The sequence below is a fragment of the Brassica napus genome, chromosome A1 (genome assembly GCF_020379485.1).
Source record: "Brassica napus cultivar Da-Ae chromosome A1, Da-Ae, whole genome shotgun sequence".
NCBI lineage: Eukaryota > Viridiplantae > Streptophyta > Magnoliopsida > Brassicales > Brassicaceae > Brassica > Brassica napus.
The window spans coordinates 8,573,000-8,598,403 of record NC_063434.1 but is presented as its reverse complement, the minus strand read 5'-3'; the positions used below and the strand labels follow the sequence as shown (position 1 = coordinate 8,598,403).

Genomic DNA, 25,404 nt, shown 5'->3' with positions numbered 1-25,404 from the left:
TTAAGTAACAAACTCTTACCAATTAATTTGACTATTTCTAATTAGGGTGTGCAGTGCACAGAGCTGTGCTTAGAGGCTTTTGAAAAAGGCATTTGCCTAGGGCTTCCAAATTTTGTTGAAATTTTAGAGTTCCAAATTACAAAAAAAAAAAATTTTACATGGTAGTTAACATATTCTCTTAGTTAGATTTTTATCTTTATTTAAATTTAAATTGGACTTCTTTTTAAAGTAACTAGGTTTGTGATCATTTTTGTTATATTTTAAATAAAATTATAAAGATTCTACTTTTAAAAAACTGTAAATATTTGATCACATTGGTCTTTTCTTTTATATGCTATGAGTTATATTTATTTTATATATTTATGAGAATTTGATAAAGAAAATATAATATTTTCAATATATAGTTAATTTAAATGCTAAGATTTACATTTTTGACAGGTACCAACATTTCAATCAAAAATTTATATCTTTGTATTTATATTACAAATTCATATTTTTTGTTCATAATTTAAAAATTTTATAAAATTTTGGTAAAGAAAATTTAGAAAACGTTTATGTAATAATTCAAAACTTTTAAGTGTTATATATATATATATATATATATTATTAAAAGTATATCATGTAAAATATATTTTTGAATTCGCCTCGGATCTCCAAAAACCTTCGCACGGCACTGGTAGTGCATATATTTTTCTGTCGTCAAAGGTGACGTCTGGGACCGCGTCACTCCACCAAAGGGCGGAGCAACTTAATGTGTGCGCCATTATGAATTTTCTGACTATGATTTATGACCAAACTCTCACCCCACTACGTGATATTTATATAAGTAGTGTCCTCATTTTGAAATCATTTGCCCCGTTGAAACCACAAATAAATACAAAGATTAACCTCATATTGTATTATTGTTCTTTTCTACTCTTAATTTGCCTCTTCTTCGTCTCCATTGCTTGACTACTTGAAGCAATTTTCGACGACTTTTAAATCCCAAAAGCTTTTAAGAATTTAAAGCATGTCTGACCACGAGACTCCTATGGTTAATGGAGTAGTAGAACACAAGATCGGTGAGGAGGTACTTCCGTTTGTGGAGGATGAGTACGGGGGAGTGATCGTGGAGATGACAACTCCTACGGATCCCAAGTGCTTCGTTGCAACGCTTAGATATTCGTTCACGCAGTGGCGATCACAGGTTTGTGCTAGTCCGATCAGTCACGCGCATCTCCCTCTTCTAGGGTGATGATTGATATTAGGAGTTTTCAAGGCTCCTAAGACAAATGTTGTAGTATAAAAGATTGTCGAACCAGTTCTGAGGGATATCAAAGCACCGAGAATGCAAGTACTCACTTAATCTAAGTGCAACCAATGATTTAGATGAGTATTAAGCTAAGACTAAAACTAAAAAGCAATAACAAAATGATACTTTCTTGACTAAGGGAAAAGAGAACTCATGGGCATAGGGATTAGACCTTGGGTGATCAAGTATCGAACTAAGGATGGCAAATGATCGATCAAACTATCAACCTTAAGCCTAGACACAATTCTAAGCAAGCTCTATGTCTAGATGAATGCTCATTTGCTAACATATCTCAAACATCAAATGTCTTTGGTTGAATAATATGAAAGCAATCATTACTAACAAGTCTATTAGCTATCTTAGCACCTTTAACAACAAATGTCTTTGGCAAAGTATACTAAAAGCCTAGGAGAGTTGTCTCGGGCATTTCATCGAACACCTTTCGGGTGAGAAATGCCTAAGGATCAACAACTGAGTGGCCAACTCAGAAGATGCATTATGATTACTCTACTAGCAAAGAAATATGAATGATCTACACTAAAACATCCTAGCTCTAACCTAATCACCCTTAATCTCCCTAACCCATGAATTCAAAAGGTGATTACTCACTAATCTCCATGATTCCTCTTAAACCCATATTGGATTTCAGATTAATCATGTAGAGAAATAGATAAGAAATCAACAATAACACAAGAACATAACAATCAAAATCCAAGAGATGAACTTCTCAAGAGAGTTTTTATGTATTTTTCAATAGATCAAAAGATCATCTGCCTGGTGGCTACAAAAGATGTTTAAAACATAGGTTTTAGAAATGTAAAACGTGCACAATGAAATGACCAAAAGGCCCTTAAGTAAAATAGAAATCGAGCAGATAATAGACGCGGAGCGACCTCGGCATGTCGCTCCGACAAGTCGCTCCGGCCTTCGGGAGCGACCTCAGTGGGTCACTCTGAGAGGTCGCTCCAGGTTTCGCTTCGTGTCGTCTCGCCATAGAGACGCGAGCGACCTCGGGGTGTCGCTTTGAGAGGTCGCTCTGAGAGGGGTGTGAGATGCGAGCGACCTCTGGGCGTCGCTCTGGGCAAGTCGCTCTGGGGGGTGCTTTGGAGCGACCTCATGACGTCGCTGCGGAACCTCGCTCCCATGCTCTGCTCGTCCAATGATCACCTATTTCACGTCCTTTAAGCTCCAAATGCATCCAAATGTCCCCAAGAACTCCATGTGGCACTCCAACACCTAATAAAGACAATGAATGCAAAATGCAACCTAGACATGGCTAAATCCTAATCTATATGATGAAAATGCTCATGGATGAATGGATAAAACGATGCAAATATGCAAGATGTCAACTTCCCCAAACTTGTTCTTTTACTTATCCACAAGTGAACTTTCTAGAGCTCATAGGGAGAGAGGTTTGAAGGTGGGAGCTCATAGCCAAAAGAAACACAACTAGCAAACACAACTAGCACACTCTCTTTTCACACTCTAGCTTCTCTAGGCCTATCTCAACTCCTTTTGCTCTTACACTCATCATCAAGCATCCACACATTCAAATCAACTAACTCTCACATTCATTAAGCACAAAACATCAGGTGAATTCTTGCAAATGGTCAGTTGGTCCAAGTCATTTAGTTGGGTAAGGGAAGGCTTTTATTCAAGTGAGTCAAGAGGTTCAAAATATATGATCTTTAAGGTGGTTTACTCTCGAAACAAGTAGCCTTGACATTGCACATAATATATCTAAGAAAGGGATCAACTCATGCTTACAATGCTCAATCTCCATTGTTCTACCCTTTTCCCAAACATACAATTACACAATCATTCTCAAATGTCAAGCCCAACTCATATCTCTCATTAAAAGATTCTAAAAACATCAGCTCTTTCTCTTTGAAATCTACAAGGGATTTTTCACAACCTCAAAACATTTCTTAGCTCCTAACAACTTTGCTAACCCCCTTTTCTTTTTTTTTTTTTTTTTCTTTTCTCTTTTTTTTTTTCGTTTTTCTTTTTCCTTTTTTTTTTAGGCTGGGGGCCAAAACTTTTCAAAACTTGAGCTAGAGGCTTCTCTACTTATCCCAATAAAACAATTCACTTAAGCACAAAGAGTCTATTCTTTTCTTTTTTCATTTCTCCCAAATCATAATCACAACACTCACCCACCACCTATAGCTAGACAATAGAGTGCCCAATCTAGCAAGAATGAAGATCAAGCATTGTCGTTCCCGATACTCTCAACATTATGCACATGTAAGACTTTCCGAAGAAGGCCTCACTCATCAAACAATGAAAGCTTAAAAGGAGGGAAGGGTTTTAGGAGTGGTCTACCACTAGAGTTTGTCAAAATAGATTGGCATAAAAGATGTGACAACTCAAGTGTGTATATCCATGACTTAGTACACAAGGGACCATGAGCAAGAAGCATTAAGTTCGTTCAGTTCAAATAAGGTTGTAGTTGGCTTCAAAGACTGAGTTTCAGCAATCAACAAGTTTCAGGAAGAGTTTTCAAGGCTCGAAACATACAAGTCTTTTTGAGAGGTGCAAAAGCTACTCAGGTGCAACGTTGTGTTCTTTACAAGGCATTTAAAATCATTGCTCCCAATGCAAGTGAATGCAACCTATATGCTCTAGACTCTCCTAAAAATGCAGATTTTTTTTTTTATATATGCAAATAGGTATGCAATGCATGACTCAGTGAAACAACATCAAAGCAAACATGATCAAATACTTGGTACCTCCCCCAAACTTGAGTTACACAGTCTCTGTGTTGTCAAGTAGAGAAAGAGATACCGAAAAGAAGACTAATATGCAAAAGTGAAATGGTATATACAAGGGAGTGTGGTGGGTTACCTTCTATGGGGAATGAGTAGAGGGAGATGCTCCCTCCTCGTCGTCCTCAGGTGGTAACTCTTCAAGGTGCTCATCAGCAGGAGTGCCCATCTCTTCAATGTAGAAGGCTTGCCCGAATACAGTTGGTTTCTTCATTTTCTCCTTGATGTCAAAGTGGAGGATGTTCTCTTTACCCAAATGGAGATCAATCGTGCCCTCCTTCACATTAACAATAGCTCCTGCTGTAGCTAAGAATGGCCTTCCTAGAATCAATGGGTCTTGAGCCTCCTCACCCATCTCAAGCACCACAAAATCTGTAGGTATCTCATACCTTCCAATCTTCATAGGGAGGTCCTCTAAGATGCCCACAGGGTACTTTACTGAATGATCAGCTAACGCTAGAGAGAGTCTACACTTCTTGTACTGAGTGAATCCAAGCTTCTTTGCAACAGACAAAGGCATCAAGCTGACACTAGCTCCCAAATCGCAGAGACATTTCTCAAATACCATAGGTCCAAGAGCACAAGGTAGTGTGAAGCTTCCTGGATCCTCTAACTTCTCTGGAACATCAAGCCTCTGGATGATGGCACTGCACTCATGGGTAAGAATCATCATGCCTTCCATCTCCTTCTTCTTTGCAGCTACAACATCTTTCAGGAACTTGTTGTATTGAGGAATCAACATGAAAGCATCGATGATGGGCATTGCAACCTGAGCTTCACTCATTTGCTTCTCAAACAGAGCCTTGTACTTCTCTAGCAGCTGCTTCTTGAATCTACCAGGGAATGGAAGTTTGGGTTCATAGGGAGGAGGAACAAAAGAACTTTCACTTGCTGGAGTTACAACTTCACCATCCTTTACTGTCTTTTTCTCTTCCCCAACCTTTCCTTTACCTTTGGCTTCCACTATCTTCTCCAAGATCTCGTCATTGATCTTCTCATCAACAATCACCACTTCATCATCTATGTTGATGGCAACCCCCTCACCTAGTTTCTCAGCATCCTTGGTGAGGGTTCTAGGAGGTAACTGCTTACCACTCCTAAGGGTGATAGCTTTGGCCTCCTTGGGGTTTTGGTCAGACTTTCCAGGTAGAGATCCTTGCTGGCGATTCTGGTGAGTGTTCATGGAAGCAAACTGATTCTCTAAATTCCTGACTGTAGAAGCAAGGTGTGAGAATTTGTTGTTGAGCTCATTGTAGCTCCCATCAATCTTGGTATGAAGGTTCTTCAACTCATAATCAACATGCTTCTCACTTCTAGTCTGAGACTCCAAGATTTGTTTCAGTAAGGTATCAGTGCTGCTCTCTTGAGGAGCAGAGGAACCAGACGAGGGGTTTTGCTGAGGCTGATAGCTGCCTTGCTGGTTGTTTCTAGGTGGATAACCACTCTGTTGGTTGTTGGGATAGGATTTCTGTTGGTAGTTATTGTACTGAAAATTGAGCTCTTTTTTGTACCAGCTACCATTGTTGTTGATGAAACACAGCTCTTCCTGACCTTCCAAACCCTCAACCTCATGAACAACAGGTGGTGTCTCTTGGCTTGGGTTACCCACAAAGTGCAGCTGCTCTTGGGTGGCTTTATCAGCAATGAGGAGGTCTATCTTATCCTGTAGAGCCTTCAACTCCTTCCTCGTCTGCTTATCATCTGTTCTACTGCCTCTGTCGTGGTCTCCACTATAGACTGCATCACTCTTTACCATGTTGTCAACCAGCTCTTCTGCATCCTCTTCAGTTCTCCCCAAGAAGAATCCATTGTTAGCTGTATCCAGTCTGGCTCTGTACTTAGGAAGAGCACCACGGTAGAATGTGCTCAGCAAGCTTTCCTTAGAGAAGCCATGGTGTGGGCATTGAGCTTGGTAGCCCTTGAATCTCTCCCAGGCTTCACTGAAGCCTTCCAAGTTCTTCTGTTGAAAGCTGGAAATCTCGTTTCTCAGCTTAGCAGTTCTTGAAGTAGAGAAGAACTTCTCCAAGAATGCTTTCTTGCAGTCATCCCAAGTGGTGATGGAGTCACTGGGTAGAGACTTCTCCCACTGACGTGCCTTATCCCCCAAAGAGAAAGGGAATAACTTGAGTTTTAAAGCATCTTCGGACACACCATTGGTTTTTGACAATCCAAAGTAGCTGTCGAACCTGTCCAAGTGATCAAATGGATCCTCTAGAGCCAAGCCATGATACTTGTTGTTCTCAATCACATTGAGGAGTCCTGATTTGATCTCAAAGTTGTTGGCTGCTACAGCTGGTGCTCGGATTCCCAATCTATGACCATGAATGTTGGGGCGGTCATAAGTGCCAATGGGTCGAGCTGCTCGCTGTTGGTTTGGTGGAACGTTGTTAGCTCCATTGGCGGCAGCATCATCCTGAGGTATGTCTCCCATATCAGTATCCAATCTCTGCAAGTGAGCCTGTTGCTCTTCTTCTCTTCTCTTTCTAGCACACTCTCTCTCTAAAGCTCTGATGTCTGCAGCTCTTGGAACTAGGTTTGATGGACCCCTGCTCCTCAAGTTCATACACCTGTAGATTAAAGGGAGGTGAAGAAAGAGAATCAGTAACAAAAGAAAATAAAAATGACTTAGTCTCAAGCAAGTGACTAAATCTCAGTGTTTAAATCTACTCAGAATTTGGCAACGGCGCCAATTTGATGTTAGGAGTTTTCAAGGCTCCTAAGACAAATGTTGTAGTATAAAAGATTGTCGAACTAGTTCTGAGGGATATCAAAGCACCGAGAATGCAAGTACTCACTTAATCTAAGTGCAACCAATGATTTAGATGAGTTTTAAGCTAAGACTAAAACTAAAAAGCAATAACAGAATGATACTTTCTTGACTAAGGGAAAAGAGAACTTATGGGCATAGGGATTAGACCTTGGGTGATCAAGTATCGAACTAAGGATGGCAAATGATCGATCAAACTATCAACCTTAAGCCTAGACACAATTCTAAGCAAGCTCTATGTCTAGATGAATGCTCATTTGCTAACATATCTCAAACATCAAATGTCTTTGGTTGAATAATATGAAAGCAATCATTACTAACAAGTCTATTAGCTATCTTAGCACCTTTAACAACAAATGTCTTTGGCAAAGTATACTAAAAGCCTAGGAGAGTTGTCTCGGGCATTTCATCGAACACCTTTCGGGTGAGAAATGCCTAAGGATCAACAACTGAGTGGCCAACTCAGAAGATGCATTATGATTACTCTACTAGCAAGGAAATATGAATGATCTACACTAAAACATCCTAGCTCTAACCTAATCACCCTTAATCTCCCTAACCCATGAATTCAAAAGGTGATTACTCACTAATCTCCATGATTCCTCTTAAACCCATATTGGATTTCAGCTTAATCATGTAGAGAAATAGATAAGAAATCAACAATAACACAAGAACATAACAATCAAAATCCAAGAGATGAACTTCTCAAGAGAGTTTTTATGTATTTCTCAATAGATCAAAAGATCATCTGCCTGGTGGCTACAAAAGATGTTTAAAACATAGGTTTTAGAAATGTAAAACGTGCACAATGAAATGACCAAAAGGCCCTTAAGTAAAATATAAATCGAGCAGATAATAGACGCGGAGCGACCTCGGCATGTCGCTCCGACAAGTCGCTCCGGCCTTCGGGAGCGACCTCAGTGGGTCACTCTGAGAGGTCGCTCCAGGTTTCGCTTCGTGTCGTCTCGCCATAGAGACGCGAGCGACCTCGGGGTGTCGCTTTGAGAGGTCGCTCTGAGAGGGGTGTGAGATGCGAGCGACCTCTGGGCGTCGCTCTGGGCAAGTCGCTCTGGGGGGTGCTTTGGAGCGACCTCATGACGTCGCTGCGGAACCTCGCTCCCATGCTCTGCTCGTCCAATGATCACCTATTTCACGTCCTTTAAGCTCCAAATGCATCCAAATGTCCCCAAGAACTCCATGTGGCACTCCAACACCTAATAAGGACAATGAATGCAAAATGCAACCTAGACATGGCTAAATCCTAATCTATATGATGAAAATGCTCATGGATGAATGGATAAAACGATGCAAATATGCAAGATATCAATGATATGTTGGTTTTGATTATGTCAAATTGAATTATTACATTTTCAGGGTAAAAAAGGAGTCTGGTTAAATTTGCCTCTCTCACAAGTTAACCTCGTGGAACCTGCAGTTAAGGTGATGCATATAAATCCTAATTCTGAGTCAGCGTGTTCAAGACATATATATATATTCATTTGCTAAACCAGGTTTGAGATGAAATTCCGCACGTCCTGAGATAACGTGTAGTATGTAATAATAATCCATGCAGGAAGGTTTCCGGTACCATCACGCTGAGCCAACTTACCTGATGCTAGTTTACTGGATTCCTGAATCTGAGAGTACTATTCCTCTGAATGCTTCTCATCGTGTTCGTGTTGGTGCTGTCGTTTTAAACCATAACAAAGAGGTACTTACTAGTTACTATACTAACTTGTTCCAAAAAACATAGGTGTTTTGCTATCACCATGAGGTTGAAAATCTTACCCATGTCATTTATAGTACTTGGTCAAAATTAGTTAGCATTAACATTTAATTAGCTAGATGGTTAATGCCTGATGTTAGGAATATGATACATTTGAAGTGACATTGTATCGTAATGACTAAGGGAGAAAAATAATAACTACTCATTTCAAATGATTTTGAGTTTTGAACACATGAAACTTAACATGATATCTCAAACGTGAACCAAATCAATCCAACTTGCATGATCTAACCGAAATTAATTGTATAATGCATTTACTTTGGTAGGGGTGTTTTAGGAATATTACATATCAAAATGATTAAATTTTAATATATAAGAAATGTCTTTTGAGAAAGAATAATATATAAGAATTAATTTTAATTATAAGCCTGAAACTTAACAAACATCTTAAATTAAGACGATGGGCAGATTCTTGTAGTGCAGGAAAAATATGGTCTGTTACGCGGATCAGGTGTATGGAAGATCCCAACAGGTGTAGTTGACGAGGTGTGTTTCAACTTATTTGTCGCAATAAATTTTCAATCGTATTTAGATGTTTGTTGGAGATGCCACCTTGCTCATTTGTGTATAGGGAGAGGATATTTTTGCAGCAGCCATTAGAGAAGTAAAAGAAGAAACAGGCGTAAGCAAGTTAATCCATTATCTCACTGTAAATCAATATGCATATATGAATATGTATATCAACTAATGTTTCAATTTATTGATCCTCAGATCGACACAGAGTTCTTGGAGGTTCTAGCTTTCTGGTACTTACATCCGCTACTTTATTATTTTGATGCTTTTTTTTTTTTTGTCAACAATTTTATTTCATATCCAACTCAAAGCAGAGTACTTGAAATACAAAGTCTGGGTACAACACCCTTTGCAAAAGCAACAGCTAAACATAATGCTGTGCGTAGATTATAAACACATGATAACGGAGTGAAGAGAGGAACAAGGTTTTTGAAGCTCAAGAAACCTGTAATCTCATTCAAGTCCATCCCTAAGCGCAGGGAACAGAAGGGGACGATTGAGTCCGGAAGAATCTGAAGTCTTGAGAGTCCAGTTGATATTGCTGGTTGAGAGGCTTTGTGAATCATCACCGCTTTGACGACGTGTCCAGAGCCCACTCTACTCAATAAGCGATGGAGGACACGGCCTTGCATCCACATTCCCTTTGCCGGGCAAATCTGAAAGTAACCAATTGGGAAAGACCCAGCTACAAGCTCAAAGGCGACCAAACACCTCTTTGAAGAGACTGAGAGCTGTGAGGAGAACCACCATAGCCTAAACACGCCTGAGATAAGTGAAACCATGTCCACAGAGACAGCAGTCCAAATAAAATCCTCACACTGAGGTAACAAAGTAGTATCACAACGAGTAACTTCCTCATACTGAGGTAAAGAGAGCTTCAACCTGAAACTCAAAGGGAGTGTAACATCCTCAAAAAGAGGTACAGAGCTAATCCAGGATAGCATTACCTCTTCATTCCGAATTAAAATGGGGTTCGTATTGAGATAACTAAGATCTACTAGGAGGCAAGGATCGAACAATCGTGACTCACTCCAGCAAATTAAAAACACCATACCTTGCGAGAGCTTGAAGCAAGAGAAGATAGGCCTTGACTGAGAACTGCATAAAGCAGTAGAGAGCTCCACTTCAAAATGCTGCATTGCGGTATTAAGAGCTGCCAACAGAGAGAAAATCACCACCAATATTTCAACCTTCCAAGCCCAGTCCTCAAGACTTTGAAGAGATGAGTAATGAAGGGAAGTCAGCTTGCACTCAGCTATTGATACCAATAATCTTGCAACAGATAAGGAAACCACACACGACTCTTGATGATAAATCGTTGATGCCCTTAAGGCTGACTTTAACAAAACATGTTCCATATTATTTTGATGCTTATTAGTTATTATATCCTCTAATCCTTGTAGCCATCTGCTTGCAGTCAAACCCACGAGTCATTTTTTGTCAAATCAGATTTATTCTTCATTTGTCTGTTGCGTCCTACCTCATTTGATATCCAAAAGCAGGACTTAGAGATTGAAGCAGCTCAAGTAATTAAAGTAGCCTCTACTTCTGATTCTGAATCTGAAACATTTTCCTCGCAATATTTCTTAAGTTTTTCTTGATTGTGCAGTGGATGCCATTCGAGGACTCTGCCTCCCAACCTATCACACACAAGAACGAACTCTTCAAAGTGATTCATCGCATTTGCTCATTGAAAATGGAGAAGAACTACACCGGGTTTTCCAAAAAGCCCACAACAACTTTCTTCGACGACAAGTTAGGTTATCTCTACTTGAATAAACAAGATATGAACAATCCTATTACCTAAAGTTCTTACTAGAACATAGAAGTTCAATCAACTGTCATTAAGGGTCACATAGAGAATATCGTCTAAGCCTAAAATATATTCATCGATCTGAACAAAAAGAAATGAATCAAGTTCATTTTTCTTTTCCAAAAGACATGTCAAATACCTTTTTTCTGCAAGCATAATATATATATATATATATAAGAAGAGATGGGAGCTCATGAGGAGGAAATAAGAAGAGATGGCATATTGTTTGTATTTGATGATTTGAAGAGCTAAAGACAGTTACAGACCTATTGACATATAATCATAACAACATCATATAGAATCCACTAAACAAAAAAAAATATATATACCAAAGTTTAACTCAAATCAATCATTATCTTCATGACTATCCATTTTCTTTAACGGTGCATTCCTACCTCTTTGAATATTAATATATCTCACATTTGAACTACTAGAAATTTGAGGTTGATGTACCTGATTTTCTAGTTGTAAACTAATTATATTGTATTTTAGTGGAAATATATAGTTGAAGAGTTGACAAATAAGACGGATGTGTTTTTTTCTTGCTTAAACCTAAGACTATCAAGTAAAATTTTTAACTCCACAATCTAAATTCATCGTTGGTATCCCTTTCTTATTAATCAAGAAACATTTTTAATGAGTAACCTTAATTTAGTAAATTAATAACAAATTTGCCATTTTGCATACGTGGCAACACCACAGCTCTCCTGAGCAATCTTAATTAAAACACCTTTAATTACTAGAGAATTTACAACAATTGCCATTGAGACTCATAATTACATATTTTTGTTAGTGTGTTATAAACTTATAACATAAGATCGTTCTTTTGAAAAACATGATCGCAAAACAATGTGCACAAGTCTTCGCTATCTGTTTATGTGCACAAGTCTTCGCTACCTGTTTAGGTAGAGTATCAACTTTTCACACGAGGTTGTCATTTAGTGGAGAAGAGAAAATAAAATTTTCACTCTTAATTATTTCCTGGAAAAAGTAGATTTTCTATGTTTCTTCTCGATCCAAGAACTAATGTTTATGTCTCCGGCGGATTGATGTTGCTGTTCATTGTCGTCTTTTGAAACCCAGGTTTGATTTTCTTCAATCCCCAAGCAATTCTGGAAATTTTGAGCTTCATGAATCAGAGAAAATTAGGTGTATGAACTAAGGGACCTTGAGTATGTCAACTGATCTCCTATGTAAGTGTTCATTATTCAAAGCCTGAGTTTAATTTCGAAACTTTTCCTCTTCAATGTGCTAATTTCAGTTTCTGAGATTCGATTTGCAGATAAAAAAGCAAAAGAGAATATGTAATGATGTTTAATCAGCAAGGAAGAAGAAGATCACGTGCTACTAAAAACTTTTTTCAGTTCTTTTCTATAAACCCAACTGAGCAATTGTTAGCGGCCCAATTAAATAATTAAACTGTACTAATAGTTTTTCATACATTTATTAATATGTTAATGTCATTTGCATGTATTATTCTTATAATGGAATATTATATCATTTAAATTACAGTAAAATTGGTTCAATAGTTTTATTTTTGATCTTTTATTTATAAATATATGAAAATACAAGTATATGAAAATACATCAATTCATTCATAAATTATTATCCGAAAACTCTTTAATTTATTTCTGATTATTTCGTAACTCGCTAGGCGTAGATTTACCATCTAATTCACACCTAGGGCAATTTCGAATACAATGTAAATATTTTACCCATAACTATAATATTATATTCACTGGTTTTTATTTTAAGGAGTATGAGATAATTTAGTTTATTAGGAGAAAATAATGTGAAAGAAAATCAAATATTACCTTAACTGATTTTGAATATTGTTTGGAGAAGCTATTAGTTCAAACTTCTAACAATCTCAGTGCACTCATACGTTTTCTCTTCTGTTACGTTTCATTGAAAGAAATCAGTTCTGCTTCCAGATCACGATGTTTTGAAATCGTCTATTATTGAAACTACAGATTACAACTATTCTATATGGATCACGAAGTGAAGCGAAGGACATGCACAGATAATTTAAAACATAAATTGGTTTGATAGGAATCTGAATTGGATAACAATCTCAGAGGAGGAGATAGAAAGGAAAAATTATTGGTTGGATAAGAATCTCGAGAATTTGTCTAAAGGGAGCATGTTTCGTTTAGCCGAAATTTTTTTAACTCTTTTCAACTCAATATTGAAGATGAAACAAGTTTGTTGATACTGTCGACAAATGAGTTAGATAAAATAGAGTCACTATTTATTTATTTTTGACATAGATAAAACCAGACCATTAGTTTTTTAGCTTATCATCTTATTATTTCTTCTGAACCTAATTAATTTCGCACAAATCATGGTCTATATCAATGTATAGTCCCACAATGTGATACTAAAATATAATTCATAACTCAAAGCTTCCGAAAATGTATGCAAATTTAATTATATACCTAAAAGTCTCATCCTGCGCAAGGCGCAGGTATTTACCTAGTTGTAGAAGATATATTGAATGTACAGTGATTGTGGTTCCAAAAAGTAGAAGAACCAGTAGCGGCCCTGACACCAAGCGATGGAAGCTTGGGCTTCCGGCCAACGGTAGAATATATAATTATCGGCCTTATTTTGTATATTATTTGCGTATAGCATAATGGTTAAGGCGTTTGTTTGTTTTTTAGAGGTAACGATTTCGAACCTTACATCCTCCAAATTTTAATATACTTTTTTCAGACATATTTATAAGTGGCCTTTACTTTCTGTTGGGCTTCCAGCCTTCATATTCATCCGGCCGGCACTGAGAAGAACATATATAGCCGTTGCGTTTCATATCCTTTTGATATCTGATTTAATCACTAACATCATATATCTCTGCGGTAAATTTAGATATGTTTAACCTAAAACCAAAAATTGGTGAGAAGTGAATTAGTGTATCTCTGTTATATACTCCTTCTGTTCCTTAATATTACATATTCTAGAAAAAAAAATTGTTTTAAAAAAATCTATTTTTTATATTTTCAAGATATGTTTTATTAACTAATTGCAAATTTCAAAAAACTTAATTGTACTTACTGAATTTTTATTGGCTTATAATTATGGAACAAATATAAACACAAAAAAATATGCAAATTAAATGTGTTTTATTAAAATGTGTGAAAAATCTAGAATATGTAACATTAAAAAACAGAGAGAGTATCATTTAAGATTTCAAAAAAATATTACGATGACTCTGTGATCATTAATTTTATAAGGTTGGGCAAAGATTGATGAAACTAACTTGGGGTCATATAGATTATGAATATGATTACATGAATCGTGTTTTGATACTATATTTTTCGACAGATGAATTTTTTTTTTTGTCAAGTATGTGAACTTTCATAAAATGAAGCCAAATTTCCGACCTAATATCAATTAATGATCATTTTCTTATAATTAAAAAGAGTTCAAACAAGGCTTTAATCTCTTTCTAGTTTCTACGTATGGGACCAGCCATTTCTAATACTTTATGACACAACGTAAGGGCATCATTACGATTGGGTCGATTCTCAGACGATTGGGGATGCTTGGGAAACGAAGCGAATCGACGATTTAGGTCTTTGTCATCGGAGATTTCAGAGTCAATTTCGGAGTTGGATGTGGATTGCGCTTTCGGTTTCGGAAACAAGTCTTCGCCACCGGAGATCAATTAAGAGATCACGTAGAAAGCTTCCTCCTCTCCTAAATCGTCTTCGCCATCGCCTTTTGGAGTCGGATAGAAAAGAGGCACGAAGAAAGAAAATGAAAAAGACGATCCGTCATCTAAATCATCTCCCACTACAGTGCTGCCACGTACCCACGAGGGACGACACCGAGAAGCCCTTAATCAAGGCCCATTCGTCTCGTTCTTTGCCATTTTTAATTTTTTTTTAAACCTAAAATGGGTTAAGGGTCGGGCCCAAGGGCCGACGATAACAATGCCCTAAGAGCATCATTTCTAGGGACGTTGTCACACGGGTAAAAGACCCCTGCTCCACCTAACCCGAAAAAGCCTGCCCATAAAAACCCCGAATAAAACCCTACAGTGTTAGGATAACCCGAAATCAACCCTCTGATTTTAGGTAACTTGCGGATATCCTAATACTTTAATATAGTTTGTTAATTTTATATTAAATTACATATATAAATATTAGTTTACTTATTTACGACGAAAAACAAGATTTTATGTTTTTAGTAGGAAAAATAAAATTTGCATTTTTGTGACAAAAAAAATCATACGTTTTTGGCGGAAAACATGATTTTATATTTTTGGCGGAAAACATAATTTTATACTTTTGGCGGAAAAACCAAATTTTGAATTTTTTGGCGAAAAGTGAGATTTTACATTTTTGGCGGGAAACCGGAATTATGCATTTAGGCGAAAAATCAGGTTTTGTGTTTTTGGTGGGAAATAAAATTTCATGTTTTGGCGTGAAGATGAGATTTCGCGTTTTTGGCGGAAAATGAGATTTCGCGTTATTGGCAGAAAAACCAGGATTTCTCATTTTTGGTGGAAAATATAATTTCATGTTTTTGACAGGAAAACGAGATTTTATGGTTTTGACGAGAAAATAAAATTTTGCGTTTTGGCGGAAAACGTGATTTCGCGCTTTTGGCGGGAAAATAAAGTTTTGTGTTTTAGTGGAATATCAGAATTTTGTGTTTTTGGTGAAGAAAAGGGATTTTGCATTTTGACCGAAAATAGAATTTTACGTTTCGGAAAAAAAAATGATTTCACCTTTTTAGTGGAAAAATGAGATTTTGTATTCTTGGTTAAAGAACATGATTTTGCATTTTTTGGGCAAAGACATGTTTTGCGTTTTTATGCGGAAAAATAAAATTTTTGTGTTTCTGATGAAAAAAGTGAGATTTTGTATTCTCAATAGGAAATGAGATTTTGTCTTTTTTACCGATATTTTGAGTTTTGATGAGAAACAAAAAATTGCATTTGACCAAAAAAAATTGCGTTTAAAACGGGAAGACAAAATTATTATATTTAGTTTATTGAAAATGTTAATTTAACTGAAGAAAACCCAACACATACACTAAGGGCATGAATGGTTCAAACACAACAGTTGTGGTTACGTGAGTTTGCGGATGCGGGTGGTTGCGATTTCTAGCGGTTTTAATATATTTGTACGACTGTTTATGTGGTTAGAAATTGATGTGTTTGCAGGTAAATAATGAATTAGCAATATTTACATTTTATATAATTATAAAAATATCAAAAATCATGATATTATAATAAATATAAAAATTATATTAAGAAAGAAACTATAGAAAATATTATTATTTTTTTAAATTTATAATATTAATTAAAATATAATATATATACTTTATTATTTTTATAATTCAAATTTAAAATTTTCTTGAATATTTTATTTTTGTATTTATATTGTTTTTTTAAAAAGAAAAAAAATGTATCATTCCGCAACTGCAAACGCTAGCTGGAACCAGCTTTTAAATTTATGAGGTTTAGAGCGGTTTAGAGCGATTTGGTAGCGGGCGGTTGGTAGCGGTTGTTGGCGTTTTGCAATAATAACTCAAATCACTCTAAACAGCTTCAAATCGCTCTAAACCGCTCTTAACGTCATAAATTCAAAAATAAAAATATTTAATGAAAATTTAAATTAAAATTATAAAATACTAAAATATATCTATTTATTTTAATTAATATTATAAGTTTTTAAAATAAAAATATTTTCTATAATTTGTTTAAAATTTAAAATTATAACTTTCTAGATATAATTTTATATTTATTGTAATATTATGATTTTTGATATTTTTATAATTATATAAAATATAAATATTTTTAATTTATTATTTAACCGCTGCTGCATTTGGTAGTTAATCAGTCATAAGTAAAGAAGTTTACAAAACTTTGAACTTGAAGAATATGAGACTTTGTTTACTGAAATTTTACTTCATTCATTCTTAAGATTGTTCATTACATGAGATACTTATTTATACAAAGAACTGAAAACCCTAGTTGTCCAGACACATGGCATGATCTTATTCTTCCTGGGAATCAAGGGCTGAGAACCTATTGTACGAACTCAGACCATTCACTACAAGAAAACACAAGTTTTACGAGGGCAGTTTTCCTCGTGATTTCGTCGTAAAAGCAGTGTTACGAGGAATTAGCGAGGAAACCCGTTTCGTCGTTATACGTTTGTCGTAACGCATATATCCTCGCTAATTCGTCGTAACGTAGCGAGGAAATAATTTCGTCGTAAAAGCGAAGAAGAATATTTCGTCGTAAAGACCACGTAAAGCTTCCACGTAAGGACGTCGCTAAATTTCCTCGTAAATACCTCGAAAGCCATTCCTCGTTAAAGCCACGTAAATAACTCGAAAGTAAATACTCGTAAAGTAAACGTAAATATCTTGATAGCTTTCCTCGTAAAGACCACATGAATTTTCCACGTCATTTCCTTGTAAACATTTCCTCGTAAAAACCTCGTTAAGCTTCCACGTAAAGAAGTCGCAAAATAGCTACGAAATTACTTCGTTTCGTTATTTTACAGAAATAAAAAAAATTATAATTAAAAAAATTATTTAAATTATTAATAAAATTAAAATTCTAAAAAAATCAAAACCAAAATATTTTATATATAAATAAGTTTTGAATTCATAATACAAGAACCGAAATTAAAAAGAACTAAGGGTCGTTAATCGCCCGGTAGAATTCATCACTCCTCGCCGTTACATCCGCCTCGGCATGTGAGTCGTCGGTTGGTGACTACCTGGCTCACCGAACATCTCTCTGTAATGGGCAGTAAGTCTACCTTTTCGAACCTGAGAAAAAAATTTAATTTTTTAAATTTCCGTCAACAGTATATTTTCCAACATTATCCACCTAATCAACACTAAATAACATAAGATCCGTAAAATTATCTAAATTCCCTATACTAACCACCTAATCTACCTAAACTAACCAAATTAGAGAGGAATTAGAGAGGCTTACCGTTGCAACGAAACAGGGAGGAAGTGGAGAGGAAGTGGAGAGGAAGTAGAGAGGAAAGAAAGAGTGAGCGCTCGGGGTGTATATATAAGATTACATTCTGTCGCAAATTCCTCGTAATTTTACGACGAATTACAGAGGCCCGTGTTTTTTTTTATGACGAAACAGCGAGAGATTACAAAGGCCCGCGTTTTATTATACGAGGAAGTTACGAGGAATTACAAAGGCCCGTGTTTTTTAGGTACGAGGACGTTACGATGATTTTGCTTACGTGGAATTACCGAGGAAAGCTTCCCTATAAATATACCCGTAACTCTCCTTCTCAACCCACACACAAACTCCCAAATCACACCCTATCTCACTTCATACTCTCAAATCCAATCCTATTCAAATTATAAAAATTTGAAAAAAAAGGAAGAGAAGAAGATATTGGAATTTATGTTGGTGAGACTTAAGTAATATAATTGCTGGAAGTCTTGCCACATGTAAATCCAGTATATTTCTTCTTTTTCTTTTTTTTTTCTAGTTTTTACGGTACGAGGTGTTTACGACGATTTTGGTTACGAGGTGTTTACGACGATTCCGTCCTACGTGGAATTAAAGTGGGCCGCGTTCATCATTTACTTTACGTGGTATTTACGACGAATCTCTCCTACGTGGTATTTACGACGAATCTGTCCTACGTGGTATTTACGACGAATCTGTCCTACGTGGTATTTACGACGAATCTGTCCTACGTGGTATTTACGAGGAATTCGTCGTAAGTTCGACGTTAACATACGAGGAATTAACGAGTATTCCATTTAAATCCCTAAAACCCGAAACCCGAAACCCCAAACCCCATATTCCTTATCTTCTACTTTATATATTCCAAACCATATCTTTATTTTCATTCCAAACCACAATTCCTTATTTTCATTCACTCAGAGAGTCTTACGTGGAATTAGCGTGCCCCGCTTTCTTTATTTTTTTAATTTCGTCGTAAACTCCTCGTGGCCTTACGACAACCTTACGACGATTTTGGCTTGCGTGGAATTAGCGTGCCCCGCTTTCTTTATTTTTTTAATTTCGTCGTAAACTCCTCGTGGCCTTACGACAACCTTACGACGATTTTGGCTTACGAGGAATTAACGAGTATTACGTATAAATCCCTAAAATCCGAAACTCCAAACCCCATCTTCCTTATCTTCTACTTCATATATTCCAAACCCCAAACCCATCTACCCTTGAACCTCAATCTATTCTTTCACCTCAAACCCTATTTATAAAATATTCCAAACCCCAAACCACAAGTCCTTATTCATAATTAAAATAAACTTTCACATTACCTTATTCATAAATCAAACTCCCACATTATCTTATTCATAAAACAAACTACATAAAATCAAATACATCAATCGGATACATCAACATTCTCGTCATCACTAGAAACATCATTATTTTCATTAAACTCGTCTTCAACAGCTTCGTCTGTGGCATCGTCGATAAGATCTTCGTACTCGTGATTACGCGGATCAATGAGAAGGATGTCATCAATTTCTTGTTCAGGTTCCTCGACTTCATTTATCTGTTCTTCTTGCAATGGTGGTTCTTCTCCACTGATAATTCGTCCTCGAGGTGTAACTTTGATCACAGCTAACCAATTTATACCCGAATCTCTCATTCGAGGGTATGGAAGGAAGCTAACTTGGTCTGCTTGTGAAGCTAAGATGAAAGGCTCGAATTTGTTGTACCTTCGTCCACCGTTGACATCAACTACACCGAATTTGTTAGACCGAACACCTCTGTTGACGACGGAATCGAACCATTCACATTTGAAGAGGACGCATTTCAGCTTCAATATCCCTGGAAATTCGACTTCAATAATCTCCGTCAAGATCCCGTAGAAATCTATTTCCCCTTTCACACATATTCCATAGTTACTGGTCGTCCGCTGTCTACCATACTCATATGTGTGAAAAGTATAGCCTCGTGTGAAATTACGACGAAAATTAATTGGATGGCCAAAAAAAACGTGAGCTACCTACCAAGTTGGTGGATTCAAAATTTCCTCGTTAAGTACACGTAAAGTATTTCGTCGTAAAGAACTCGCGAAGTTTACGTGGTATTTACAAGGAAATAGTGTTTCCTCGTAAAAGCCACGTCAATTTACATCGTCTTTACGACGAAATTGTTTTGTCGTTACCTTACGACGAAATAACGATGCTTCTCTTTTTCCACGTACTTTCCTCGTAAAATCAACGTACTTTTACGAGGATTATTTTTCCTCGTTAATTATCCTCGTTAAACTTACGTTTTCTTGTAGTGATTACTTCTTCTGTCTTCATGCGTCATCAGTCCTTTGCTTTTCTTCCTCTTATCTTCTTCTTTGAAATCAGACCGTTGAGCGGGACGCGCGGGTAAACTCTCCATACTTGGGCCTTTCTTGGGCTCGGTCTTCTCTTGACCCATCTTCGACTTCTCTTCTTCTCTCTTACTCGCTACGATGTCGTTCTGCTCCTCAACCTTCTTAATACTCCCTCTCAAACTTGGGATAGGTGGGGAACATATACCAAGTTTGAACCTCAAGTTATCAAATGCTCGGTATGGTAATGACTTTGTGAAGACATCAGCCAATTGCTGCGAAGCCGGAACATGTTTAACTAGAAGCAACCTCAGAGCAACCCGCTCTCGAACATAGTAGTAATCAAGTTCAAAATGCTTCGATCTCTTGTGAAAGCTTGGATTTGCGGTCAGATGAACTGAGGACAGATTGTCACAATACAGTTCAGGAGTTTGGAGAAGAGGTATTCCGATCTCCCTCATGATTAGGCAAATCCAAGTCATCTCTGCTGCGGTTTCTGATAAGGATCTGTATTCTGCTTCAGTTGAGCTTCTTGACACTGTAGGTTGCTTCTTTGACGACCAGGAGATGATATTGTTTCCAAGAAAAGTGCAGAAACCCCCTGTTGATCTTCTTGTACTCTGACATCCTGCCCAATCACTGTCGCTGTATGCTCTGAGAGTGAAATCAGTTTGTTGATTGAAGTTGATGCCGAGTTTTATTGTTCCTTTCACATAGCGTAGTACACGCTTGAGTTGATTGAAGTCTGAGACAGTAGGAGCATGCATCTTCTGGCACACATAGTTCACAGCAAATTGGATATCTGGCCTTGTTAGAGTCAAATACTGTAGTTTCCCAGCCAAACTTCTGAAGTAGTGAGGATCTTCAAACAACTTATCTTGACCGGGAGCTTTGTTCAGGAGAAGAGGCAGTGGAGTTGCTACTTCATTACAGTCACTCATCCCTGCAACAGCTAACAGATCCAACACATATCTCTCTTGGGACAGAAAGAGACCATCTTCGGAGAACTTTGCTTGTATTCCAAGAAAATACTTCATTTGACCGAGATCCTTCATGCGAAACTGCTTGTGTATGTCACAGAGAAACCGTTGTTGTGTCTCAGAGTTGTTCCCTGTGATTAACATATCATCTACATACAGAAGCAATAGTATCACGTCCTTTCCTTTTGAGTATATGAACAGCGACGGATCCTTGATGCTGCATTTGAAACCAAACTCCAATAGATAGCCACTGAACTTATCGAACCAAGCTCTCGGGGACTGTTTTAGACCATAGAGTGACTTGTGAAGGTGACAAACGTGTGTAGGTTTGTCTCTGTTCACAAAGCCAGCAGGTTGTTTCATGTAGACCGTCTCAGTCAAGTCTCCGTGAAGAAATGCGTTAGACACATCCATCTGTTTAATCTTCCATTTCATCACCATTGCAGTGTGAAGCACAATTCGAACTGTGGCTGTTCTGACCACTGGACTGTAGGTTTCCCAGTAATCAATTCCTTCTTCTTGCCCACAGCCTTGAGCAACTAGTCTTGATCTCAACTTCTCTGGTTCCCCTTCTTCATTCATTTTAACTCTGTGAATCCATTTGCTTCCGAGAACATTCATATCTGATGTGTAGGGTACCAGCGACCATGTCTTGGTGATCATGCAGTTGTCATATTCTTCTTGCATTGAGTTGTTCCACCCCGGATGCTGCAGAGCTTCTGCGACATTTCTCGGTTCTGGACACTTTACTTTTGACGCCAATAAAGCATATCTTGGATTTGGTTTAGTTATCCCCACTTGAGATCTTGTTACCATACTATGTCTTTGCGGCCTTGTCGGAGGCTCTTCGGTGTGTGACTCACCGAGACAAGTGGTTGAAGGTGCAGATGTAGACAAGTGGTTCAAGGAGGTATCAACAGTTGTTGTACCAGTTGAGACGTTCTCACTTCTTTCTGAGTCTCCTCTGTTTTGTGATGATCCATATGCGTTGATCAGCATTGTAGTGATGCTTTCTGATGGCGCTGATGATGAAAAGTAGCTCCTTTCTGATGGAACGTTTTGTGTAGCCTCTGGTACCTGAAGACTTTTGTACCAAGCTTCCATCAGAGCAGTTGTAGCAATCGGTTGTAGATGCTTGTAGGAGTTTGTAAACGGGAAGTCTAGTTCATCAAACGTCACATGTCGACTTATGTAGACTCTCCCTGTTGATGGCATCAGACACCTATAGCCTTTGAATTTGTTACTGTATCCTAAGAACACATATTTGAGTGATCGAGGATCAAACTTGTTCTTGGCATAGTCTCGTAATGTAGGGAAGCAGGCAGAACCGAATACCTTTAGCGTTGAGTACACAGGCTTCCTTTTGTTTAGTACTTCATACGGACTTGACATCTCAGAGAGAGCAGAGTGTGGTAGGAGGTTGCTTAGGTAGTTGGCTGTGAAGAAGCTTTCGACCCAGAACTTGTGAGGCACTTTGCTCTGAAAGAGTAGAGACAAACCAACTTCCACTATCTGTCTGTGTTTACGTTCTGCCAATCCATTTTGTTGTGGCGTATGAGGGCATGATATTAGCTGTTGAATACCGTTCTTTTGTAGGTGTTGGAGAAATATAGTACTGATAAATTCACCCCCACCATCACATTGAAATGAACCAATAGTAGTACTAAATTGATTCTGAACAAGAGCTTGGAAAGCAACAAACACAGAGTAGAAGTCTGATTTCTTCTTTAACGGAAACAACCAGCTATATCTAGAGAAGTTATCAATGAACACTACATAGTATCGAAACCCTTGGACAGAGGTTACAGGAGCCGGTCCCCATAGGTCACAGTGGATCCGTTCAAGAGGTTTTGAAGCTTGATAAGTTGACGCAGCAAACGGCAATCTTGCACTCTTGCCCATCTTGCACGCTTCACACCGAGACTTGGAGCTTTTATTGATCTTAATAGTCCTAGTAGATGATAGATGTTGGAGTATATGAGGGTTGGGATGTCCCAGACGCTGGTGCCACACTTCATCACTCGCAGCCTCTTGATTGACTGTGAAGAAAGCCTGCAGCGGTGGAGCTCTCAACGCATATAAACCATTAGTGTGTCTTCCCCTTAGTAGAACCTTCTTGGTTCCCTTATCATACACAAGTACATGATCACAATCGAAGTTAAAACCACAAGGAAAGTCCTTAGTAAACTTGGACACTGACAGTAAGGGCTTTGATATACTAGGACAAACCAGCACATCATTCATTGGTATCGTACCTGAGGTGGAAGCAATGCTTGTGGAGCCAGTGTGAGTGATTGGCAAGTACTCTCCGTTACCTACCATGACTGAGTCTGAGTCTCATATTCTTCAAGTTCAAAGTTTTGTAAACTTCTTTATGGTATCAGAGCGGGACGCGCGGGTAAACTCTCCATACTTGGGCCTTTCTTGGGCTCGGTCTTCTCTTGACCCATCTTCGACTTCTCTTCTTCTCTCTTACTCGCTACGATGTCGTTCTGCTCCTCAACCTTCTTAATAATAAGTATCCCACAAATGCACCACTTTCTAACTGCATAACGAATCGTACAAATCTCTTAAAACCGCTAAAAACCGCAATCACCCGCATCCGCAATCACCCGCATCCGCAAAAATCAATTTTATCTTTTAGTTTTTGTTTATTTTGGATTTGAAGTTTAATTTATTATTCACATTAGGCATTTAAATATTTATGAATTTTATGCTTTGATTTTTTAAAATATCATAACTCTTACCTTGTTACAGAAAATTTTAAATAGTATAAACTGTTTTTTGATATTTTATATGTCAAATGAAAATATAAATATCAAAACTAAAGTTAAGTATTTTTTAAATGTTTTTTAAACATAAATAATATACATATCCAAACTATTATTTTATGTTTTAAAAATTATTTAAAAAATATTAAACTTTAGTTTCTAGTTAATATATTATTATATAACAAAATTAATTAATTTATTAATTTACGGTTCTAAGTTGTCCGTTCAGCGTTTGGATCTGGTTTAAAAACATTGACGAAAAGCCTACTTTGTTACTCTCTCATAGGATAGTTCTACACAATGGAGCCTGGCAATTCAGAAAGTGATTGGGTTTGGTCTTGGATGATCGGTTTAAGTTTTGGCCATATCTTTTCACTTCCTGCGATCATTTTTGGCAACACCAAAGAGTCAGTTTCGTAGATTACCTGCTTGTACCTAGACTTCGCATCGTTTGAACTGCCCAATTGAGTGCTACTGCCTCCGTTTCTATATATTGGTTGATCCTAGTCTCTGAAAGCTCTTGGCTCCCGCCCATAGCAACCTTCCCATATGGTCTCGATTCACCCAATTTTACTCCACTTCTCTGTCTATCTTTACTCCAAGCGCCATATGTATTGCACTTGATGCATTGTTGTGGTGGGGGTTTCCATTTGATGTTCCGGTTGTTGCTGATGGGGCGTTTAACCTCTGCAATTTCCTCCTCTTTTATACCTCTCCATTCCTCCATATATTCAATGGCTTTGTTGACAGTGTTTGCCTGTTTGGCGTTGTGTAGTCTTTCCCATTACATATCCGCCATTTTGTTGTGCTTTCTTTGATTTTCTGTATTTTCTATATTTTCTTATCAGTTATTACATATGTATTTTATTTGCCGACCTAGTTGTATGTCGGCCGACCCATTTAGCAAAAATAGATAATAATATCTCTTTCTTATATTTTCTTGTTTCCTTTCTTTCCAATCAATACGAAGGAAACTTCCAGATGTCACAAGCACAACACCTTACAAAACTATATGGCGCTAGTTACACGGGAGGGACTGAATCTGTCCCACAGGGTGCGTGTTATTTGTGTCTTTTTCATATTATTGTGATCTTCAAAGAATTCAGATATAAATAACTGAAAGTTTTTTAACAGAAAAAGAGAGATATAACCGAAAGTAATCCACAATACCGACTTCCTGGAATATGTTTATATTGTATTTTGATGATAACTGGGATGATGCAAAGTTGGTATATATTCTTAATATTAAATTAAAAGAAAATTCTCAAAAAATGTATTTAAAAATCTGACTTCTGAGTATTGTTTTCTTTGTAAAATTCTGATTCTGAAAATCTTTGAAATCATGATTCATTTTGTAAATTTTCAGTCTAGTCTTTTGTTTAGAAAAAAAAGCTTGCGGAAAAATACAAT

At 37.3% G+C, this 25,404-nt stretch overlaps 1 protein-coding gene and 1 non-coding gene across 7 annotated transcripts; both read left to right on the top strand.

The window, feature by feature from the left end:
- Window positions 1-839: 839 nt before the first annotated feature.
- LOC106443009 (nudix hydrolase 10) lies at window positions 840-13,656 on the top strand. 6 transcript variants are annotated; one of them, XM_048742068.1, is made up of 10 exons: window positions 840-1,186; window positions 8,201-8,266; window positions 8,400-8,537; window positions 9,036-9,098; window positions 9,184-9,234; window positions 9,324-9,358; window positions 10,543-10,660; window positions 10,735-10,880; window positions 12,022-12,131; window positions 12,221-13,656. In XM_048742068.1, exons 1-9 carry the CDS (start codon window positions 1,010-1,012, stop codon window positions 12,098-12,100), a joined length of 873 nt encoding a protein of 290 aa, XP_048598025.1. In that variant the 5' UTR covers window positions 840-1,009; the 3' UTR covers window positions 12,101-12,131; window positions 12,221-13,656. The 6 variants fall into 6 exon arrangements, with proteins under 6 accessions (XP_048598025.1, XP_048598023.1, XP_048598026.1 ...); XM_048742066.1 differs by having other exon boundaries at window positions 841-1,186; window positions 9,021-9,098; XM_048742069.1 differs by having other exon boundaries at window positions 845-1,186; window positions 10,543-10,651.
- LOC125579447 lies at window positions 5,946-6,052 on the top strand. Its single transcript, XR_007317486.1, has one exon. It is a non-coding gene; the product is annotated as a small nucleolar RNA R71 (small nucleolar RNA).
- Window positions 13,657-25,404: the final 11,748 nt, after the last annotated feature.

Excerpts from the sequence above, each read along its gene's own strand:
- LOC106443009 (XM_048742066.1), top strand. The coding sequence starts at position 1,010 with ATGTCTGACCACGAGACTCCTATGGTTAATGGAGTAGTAGAACACAAG. Across the intron at positions 10,661-10,734 it reads AAGCAGCTCAAGTAATTAAA|TGGATGCCATTCGAGGACTC; the intron begins GTAGCCTCTACT and ends TTGATTGTGCAG. Across the intron at positions 10,881-12,021 it reads ACAACTTTCTTCGACGACAA|GTTTGATTTTCTTCAATCCC; the intron begins GTTAGGTTATCT and ends TTTGAAACCCAG.